Source organism: Octodon degus, unplaced genomic scaffold (genome assembly GCF_000260255.1).
Source record: "Octodon degus isolate 3935 unplaced genomic scaffold, OctDeg1.0 scaffold00084, whole genome shotgun sequence".
In the NCBI taxonomy this organism is placed as follows: domain Eukaryota; kingdom Metazoa; phylum Chordata; class Mammalia; order Rodentia; family Octodontidae; genus Octodon; species Octodon degus.
In genome coordinates, this window is record NW_004524660.1 from 7,836,737 (window position 1) to 7,844,902 (window position 8,166).

The following is an 8,166-nucleotide window of genomic DNA, read 5'->3' on the forward strand; positions in this document are numbered from 1 at the left end:
AGAAAATACCGCAGGTTTCTGGAAGACCATTTTGATTAGTTTGGTGAGAGATTTTAGGAACTTTCTTCAGCTGTTGAGTTAACATTTTGATTAATAATCTTTTCGAGATAATGAATAATCACGTTGTTCTTTAAATATTTATTCAGGTCAATATTGACTTCATCTGATGTGCTCCTCTGCAGAATTATAAATCCGTGTTAGAAAGAGCCCTGACCACTTCACAGCGCCATGAGGCTCCTGCTGCTGCTGTCGGCCGTCGGGCTGTGCTGGGCTCAGTACGACCCACACACGCAGTATGGCCGCACCTCCATCGTGCACCTGTTCGAGTGGCGCTGGGTGGACATCGCCCTGGAGTGCGAGCGCTACTTAGCTCCGAGGGGCTTCGGGGGCGTGCAGGTGGGCGTCGTCCACAGTGCGTGCTGCAGTGGGGCTGAGCTTGCTCTACATGATATTTTAATCAGTCTTGGTTGCCAATGAGAGTATGCTGTCTTTTTTTTTTTCCAAAGTTTTATGAGTATGCTGTCTTTAAGAAAGAAAAAAATTTAGTATCGCTGCCAACTTTTTGTTTTGTTTTGTTTGTTTGTTTGTTTTAGAACACAAGCAGGACAACTCCTATGAGCATTTATTATTTTCAGGTTGTTATAAAGCAATGTACCTATTACAGAAAAATTCAGAAACAATTTTAGATTATGTATCAGATTTTATTGGCTACAGTGCTATATAAAAGCCATAATTTTGTTGTTGCTAAGGCTCTGTTTTTTGCAGGTTTCTCCACCCAATGAAAATATTATAATCACCAACCCTTTCAGACCTTGGTGGGAAAGATATCAGCCAATTAGCTACAAAATCTGCTCAAGATCTGGAAGTGAAGATGAGTTCAGGAACATGGTGACTAGGTGCAACAACGTTGGGGTAAGGGAATGCAAATGCCTATTAAAATTTTTAAGTAGGAAAATGACCTCTCTCCCCATTGCTTGCTCTTTTTGAGCAGAATGCTAGGAAAATAAATGTAAAGCAATGTTTTTAAGTAAAAAAATGAACTATTGCCTTTCAGGAAATGGTTGTAAATTTCTGTATCCGTATACTACAAATGCATAAAGATGAGTCAATAAAGAAAAATTACTTATAAAGTAAACCATTGACTGTTTCATGCTTATAACTATAGGTTTCTCCTATCAAGATAATTCTGCGTAGGAACCCGAGAGTCCAGCTACGATAGCTCTGACCTCTTACACCTGATTTATGTTTTCACTTGTGATTACTAGCCTTTTGCCCATCATCTATTAGTGAGTAAGGAGCTATTTGCTTCTGATAAATACAGGAGAGAGAGTGAGAATTAACTGCTTTTACTTCTGGTGACCTACCGGAATGTCAAAAACCGTTTCTTCAGGCTCAATAGATTCTTAACTGCACAGAAGGGTATTTTTTTTTTAATTTCTTCAGGATTATAAGAACTTTTCGTTCCCTACTATTTATGTGTGAAAACCAAAAGGCTCAAACCGCTGCTGTTCTTTATTTCACACTAGGGTCCTTTCACACGTGATGCTTGGTCTTGTATGAATTTATGGCTATAAAATTACAAAGAAATATTTGGCTTTATTAACATCTAATGACATCTAGCTTTCTTCCCCAAGTGAAGCTGAAGGCACTGTGCTTTCCAGGTGCGGATTTATGTGGACGCCGTAATTAACCACATGTGCGGGGAGGGCAACGGAGCCGGCACGAACAGCATCTGCGGCAGCTACTACAACTCGCACAACAGGGAGTTTCCGGCCGTCCCCTACTCGGGCTGGGACTTCAATGATGGAAAATGTAAAACCGGAAGCGGAGGCATCGAGAGCTACAATGATGCTGCGCAGGTAAATTCAGTTTTTCATATTTTATAGAACTTTTATTTTTACAAACATACATTTAAAAAATAGTAAAAAAAAAAAAAGCTGTGTTAACTCACATTTTATTTTAAGTGTATTGGTACTAGTTAGAAGCACGTAACAACCACATTCACTACAGGCACATGTGTCTGTATGCGATGTATCTTGATTCTTTTTCATTTTTTCACCATTCTCATCCCGTCAGCCAAGATGTACAAGTTTATGCATACACACATACACACACACACATACACACACATACACACACATACACACCAAAAAGAACAAAAAAAGAAAGATAAGAAAATAAAACATTTCTTTATAACTGAAAAGCTTATCTCCTTTATTTCTAACAGTCTCTACTTTTACATTACAAATCGTTTCACACCACAGTAAATATCGATATCCCCAGTGTCCATTCAAAGAACACATTATGTAATATGTATTGATGTCAATGTACATAACTGAATAAGCAAATAGATTCCCAGGTGGGAGAGGACATTTTATGAATGAGTGAAAAAACTTTCCTCTACAGGTCAGAGACTGCCGTTTGACCGGCCTTCTTGATCTCGCCCTTGAGAAGGATTATGTGCGCACCAAGATTGCTGACTACATGAACCACCTCATCGACATAGGGGTGGCGGGGTTCAGACTGGACGCTGCCAAGCACATGTGGCCCGGGGACATCAAGGCGGTTTTGGACAAACTGCACAACCTGAACACAAAGTGGTTCTCTGCAGGAAGCCGGCCTTTCATCTTCCAGGAGGTACAGCAGTGCGTGCACACACATCTACCATGACAGCAATTCGTTCATCACAGAACGAATGACAGATTCATAAAACGTAGGATTTCTGCAACATAGTGGATCATTCAAAGAGTAGCATTCTTTTACTTTTATTCAAAGATAGAACATCTAATTATCAAAATGGGTAAAATAAAAATGTAAACATTTTATTTAGTCTGAAACTTAGCTGTGCCCTTTACCATCGCTTTGGAGGCCATCTGGAGACAGAGAATTGCTCGGTTGCTGCTGCTACCTCGAGCAGATCTACCTAAGTTCAGATCTTGGCTCCTTCGCTGGCAGCTGCTTGAATCTTAGCTGGGCAGCTGTAGGCTGAGTAATACTTGGAGGGAATTGAGTAATCTTTTGCAAAACTATTTTCCCATATACAGGAAAGTGCTAAGATTTCATTTTCTTTGAAAGTTAAATAATTTAACAAATATCAGGCAGGGCTGGAAAGATAGCTCAGTAGAATAAGCGCTTGCCTGGCAAGAACAAGGACCTGAGTTCAATCCCCAGTACCAGAAAGAAAGACAGAAAGAAAGACAGAAAGAAAGACAGACAGACAGACAGACAGACAGACAGACAGACAGAAAGAGAGAAAGAAAGAAAGAAAGAAAGAAAGAAAGAAAGAAAGAAAGAAAGAAAGAGAGAGAGAAAGAGAGAGATAGAGAAAAGAAAAATAAATAAATATTAAGCACTGAAAAATGTCAAACAGTAACTGCTGCCTTGGGGTGACTGTTGTCTGTCTACATATGTGGGAAAATAAATCAGTTAAGCAGTTTTTGCAAGATAGTATGTCACTTTGTAAGTGATGTTCCTTCACTATTGTGGCAGGTTCTTATAAACAAGAAACTTGATTCAAGGGAAAATGTTTTGGAATATTTCAAGTAGTATAACTAGTTTAAATGTATTTTAATGCAACGTTAAAATTCTGCTGTCAAAGAGCTTTTCCCCGATATTTCTACCAGGTCATTGATCTGGGTGGTGAAGCGATTACAAGCAGCGAGTACTTTGGAAATGGCCGTGTGACCGAGTTCAAGTACGGCGCGAAGCTCGGCACAGTTATTCGCAGGTGGAACGGAGAGAAGATGGCCTACTTAAAGTAAGAGAATGTTACTTGTTATTTCTGCTTTGGGCGTGTGTTTGGCACATATCCAGTATGGGAAATCTTCATAAAACCTTGCTGGTTGAATAGGTATCAAGGTTTTGATTACTACCAAGTGTTAGGCTTTATTCTTCTCAATTAATAATCTCTTCATGTCAAAGCAAATATTCTAGAAACTGAACAGACTACCAGGAAATTATATGCCATAATATTGAGTATTCTAGGTTTCACTATTTTTATTTTTAATATGTGAACTCATTTAATTATTTAAATTAATTTAACATTTTATTCAGTACCTATTATGTACTCAGAATCTAGAGTTTACATATATGATGTGAAGTCATCAATTTCAAGTATTAAAATAATCATATTACGACCTGTCATTGAAGCCTGATTGTAACACACAGTGATATGCTGTTTAAAGTGATAGGAGAGTTCATCCTTCTGAAGTCCATCTCTGTTTCAATATGCTGGATCTTATAATGTTAAATAGATTATAAAACCTTTTGGGAAGTCAATTAATTAGAGAATTAAACTGTAGAAGCTATGAAGAAAGAAATGCACAATATAGATATTCTGAGGCAATTGTACATGCGTATGTATAATATACACAAACTATTTTTAATACAGGAACTGGGGAGAAGGGTGGGGCTTTGTGCCTACTGACAGAGCCCTTGTCTTCGTGGACAACCACGACAACCAGCGAGGTCACGGAGCTGGAGGAGCGTCGATCCTCACCTTCTGGGACGCTCGGTAGGAAACATCGTTCTTCTATTGCTGTGACTAGCTTTAATGACTAATTGAAAACTCTCTCCTCATACTGTCGTGCTGAAATTTTCAGAATGTACAAAATGGCTGTGGGATTCATGCTGGCTCACCCCTATGGCTTTACCCGAGTGATGTCAAGCTACCGTTGGGACCGCAACTTTCAGAATGGAAAAGTAAGGGCTGGAGCTGTTCAAAAGATCTCTCACGCAATGAGGACAGTCTTTAAACCTTTTTCAGTGGACCACAGATATGGCTCCATGGTGCAGTGCCTGCCTGGCAAACACAAAGTCATGAACTTGATTCCTGAAAAAAAAAAAAATGTTTTTCACATAAAGAAGTTACATTTGATATTTATTCTTCAAGTATATATTTAAGTGTATATTGTTCATTATATGATATGATTTGACAATGATTCCTCTGCTATATTTATATAATTTTGGAAGAAATCTGTTTAAAAGGATTTCCAGTCAGAAACCAAACACAATTTAGTCAACTTAATACAGCAATTAGAATGTGTAGCTGAGCACTTGTATATAAAATGTTCCTTAACATCAATTCGTACTAATTTGGCAATTGTTGTGTTTAAGGCAATTTCACATGTATTTAATTTGTTTGCTGACCAGCTAATGGTCTCTTTTTTCTTTCTTTCTTTCTTTCTTTTTTTTTTTTTATAAATGATAAAACTGGGCTGGCCAAATAGCTCAGCAGATTAAAGCGCCTGCAAGCAGGCCCAAGGGCTGGGGGTTCAATCCCTGGGCATGCCATGCCAGCCCCGCCCCTGGGGTGCACTGAGACAGCAATTGAGATGGGGCATGGTGGTGGCACATGTCTATAATCCCAGCTCTTGGGAGGCTGTAAACAGGAGGATCGGTAAGAGTCTGATCTAGTAGTGAGACCCTGAACACACTGTAGACCCTCCCATAAGATACAAAATAAATAAATAAATAAATAAATAAATAAATCTGATAAAAAGAGAGCCCATGTGTAGACTGTCTTCCCTCTTTTTGATTCAGTGTAGGAGCCTACATTCTAATCCTACTGTTTTCCTCACTAAGGTTCTTGCTATTTCAGAGACATTGAGAAATGATATTAAGAAGCTATTGTTAGTAAAAACAGCATAAAACTTTGTATAATTTTTTCTTGGAATATCACACTATAGGAAAGGAATCCACGGACCTGGTGGGATTAGCTAAGAAAAGTTGGATTCCAAATCAAGCTATTACAAATTTTAAGTAGTAGCTGATAAAGCTTGATATAAAGGAGAAGGAAGACATGAGTGTGAGTTCTTCATAAAATCTGAAGTCTTTTTCTCCCAATTAAGGACGTGAATGACTGGATTGGGCCCCCAAATAACAATGGAGCAACCAAAGAAGTCACCATCAACCCAGACACCACCTGCGGCAATGGCTGGGTCTGTGAGCACCGCTGGCGCCAGATCAGGTGGGGGTAGTTACTGAGCCATCTCCTCTAGTAGGAATTTTTTCTTCAAGTTTTATTTTATTGAACTTGAAAGATACCAGAATCTTATATGGGCTTGTGCTTGTAGGAACATGGTAGCTTTCCGAAATGTAGCCAATGGCCAACCTTTTGCAAACTGGTGGGACAATGGCAGCAATCAGGTGGCCTTTGGAAGAGGAAACAAAGCGTTCATCGTCTTTAACAATGATGACTGGTGAGTTGACCGCAATCAATGCTTTATTCTCTTCTATGCTCTTGCTCCATTTTCCTGTTCATTTATTTTCATCACAAATGAAAATTCTTGTAGTCTGGAGAGAAAGGAAAAATAAAGCTGAGAAGCACAGGAGAGAGGCACGCCACCCGCAGCTGTCTGGTCCTGCGGGCTGCTCCCCGCGGGCGCAGCGTGGCCGAAGCCCGCATCACGTCTCCGTCCGGCTCGCTCCTGTCCTCAGCTCCGCGGTGCTTTCTTCTGCTCTGTGCGCTTTATTTTTCTGTCTCTCTGACACAAATAATAATTTTTCAAGCATATGTGTAAGCAACGTATGAATCTTAACGTCTACGATTTTTCCCAGAAGATACTTGAGATTTGGTTACAAAATTCCCCGCCGTTGAGCTTCCCTGTGGACAGCCACCCGCTGGGCTCCGGGTTAGTGTTTCTCCTACCTGCGCAGGAGATCCCAGGACCCCCATGAGCGGGTCTCAGGCCAGGGCCAACCGCTGCTCATGCTCCTGTGTAATAGACCCAGTATACCTTGTATTGTACAGAAAGATCTCATAATTATTAGCTCTTTAATTTTTCTTTTCTTTCATAGGAAAACCAAAATATATTTTTACAAGACAGCTTTTTATTCCAAAATGTGTACTTCCAAGAACTGCTGGTTATTCCCACCTCTGTCTTTCTAACACTCTCAGCTTTCTGTGCTTAAAAGTAAAATTAACAAAGTCTTTTCAGCCTTTAGGAAAAAAAAATATTATGTCTGAAGGTTTAATCTTATGTAAATCCTTAGGAGTGTTTTCTCAAGGGCTGGCCAGACAGATCAGCAGATTAAAACGCCTGTTTAGGCAGAGCGCAGCTGCCAGGTTCTAGCCCTGGGACGCCGTGCCAGCCCCGCCCCGGGGCGCGCTGAGATGGCAGTTGAGCCTGGGCGTGGTGGTGCGCACCTGTAATCCCAGCACTTGGGAGGCTGAGAACAAGAGAATCACTCTGAGTCTGATCCACGTAGTGAGACCCTGAGACCCTGTACTAAATACATAGAAAACAACTGTTTTCTTAAACTCAAAACAAAAAAAAAAAGTTTAACACATTTATGTTTGCCAAATGCTTTCATTAAATGAAGTCAATTTCTGAATGTATTTACTGCTGTTCTTCAGCCCTTCCTCAGCAATGCTTGCCACAGGCCACGAAATTGCCAGGTCTTCAGTAAGATCGCCTTTGATCCTGACAAAGATACTCATCTGCGCTGAAATGGCACCGCAACTCTCCCAGCTTGAGACTTAGGAGTTTTGTAGCACCCAATTCTTTCTGTCTTATGTTTACCAAAATAGAATTTAAACTGATTAATAAGTTGTAATATTTTTCAGGTCACTGTCCACCACCTTGCAGACGGGCCTCCCTGCCGGCACGTACTGCGACGTCATTTCTGGGGATAAGATTGATGGCTACTGCACAGGAATCAAAGTCTACGTTGGTGGTGACGGCAAGGCTCAGTTTTCTATTAGTAACTCGGCCGAAGACCCCTTCATTGCCATCCATGTTGACGCAAAGTTGTAAGCCCCAAATAAAATGCCTGTAGAGACAACTTTAGTAATGTTGCTTTTCTTGTACATACATTAAATTTATAATTCACTGACTTTTTTTAAACCATGAATACAAACTTATTTTATTTGAAAGTAATTAAACTAATTGTATGACATTGGTCAGAATAGAGGTCCCAGGTAGAAAGTACATCCAATAAGAGAGTGAAAAAATATTTTTTTTTGCAATTCATTTTCTTTTCTCTTTTTTTTGCCATAATTTTCTTGATAAATAGCAATGAGACAGTTTCAAATCAAATCAGTAGGACAGTTTCAATAATTAACATACTGCATACATTCTTCTTAGTGGTTAATTGCTGTACAAGATGCGGACTTGAGATCCTATTTACAAACACCATTAGAACAAATCATTCTATTCATTAAGA

At 39.7% G+C, this 8,166-nt stretch overlaps 1 protein-coding gene across 3 annotated transcripts; it reads left to right on the top strand.

Annotated features, from left to right (window-relative positions):
• Positions 1-204: 204 nt before the first annotated feature.
• On the top strand, positions 205-7,757 carry LOC101584298 (alpha-amylase 1). 3 transcript variants are annotated; one of them, XM_004636962.3, is made up of 10 exons: positions 205-396; positions 766-912; positions 1,662-1,859; positions 2,407-2,637; positions 3,624-3,757; positions 4,391-4,513; positions 4,602-4,701; positions 5,850-5,968; positions 6,075-6,200; positions 7,568-7,757. In XM_004636962.3, exons 1-10 carry the CDS (start codon positions 229-231, stop codon positions 7,755-7,757), a joined length of 1,536 nt encoding a protein of 511 aa, XP_004637019.1. In that variant the 5' UTR covers positions 205-228. The 3 variants fall into 3 exon arrangements, with proteins under 3 accessions (XP_004637019.1, XP_004637017.1, XP_004637018.1); XM_004636960.2 differs by having other exon boundaries at positions 2,407-2,475; XM_004636961.2 differs by lacking the exon at positions 2,407-2,637.
• Positions 7,758-8,166: the final 409 nt, after the last annotated feature.

Excerpts from the sequence above, each read along its gene's own strand:
- LOC101584298 (XM_004636962.3), top strand. The coding sequence starts at position 229 with ATGAGGCTCCTGCTGCTGCTGTCGGCCGTCGGGCTGTGCTGGGCTCAG. Across the intron at positions 1,860-2,406 it reads GCTACAATGATGCTGCGCAG|GTCAGAGACTGCCGTTTGAC; the intron begins GTAAATTCAGTT and ends TTTCCTCTACAG. Across the intron at positions 4,514-4,601 it reads CTCACCTTCTGGGACGCTCG|AATGTACAAAATGGCTGTGG; the intron begins GTAGGAAACATC and ends TGAAATTTTCAG.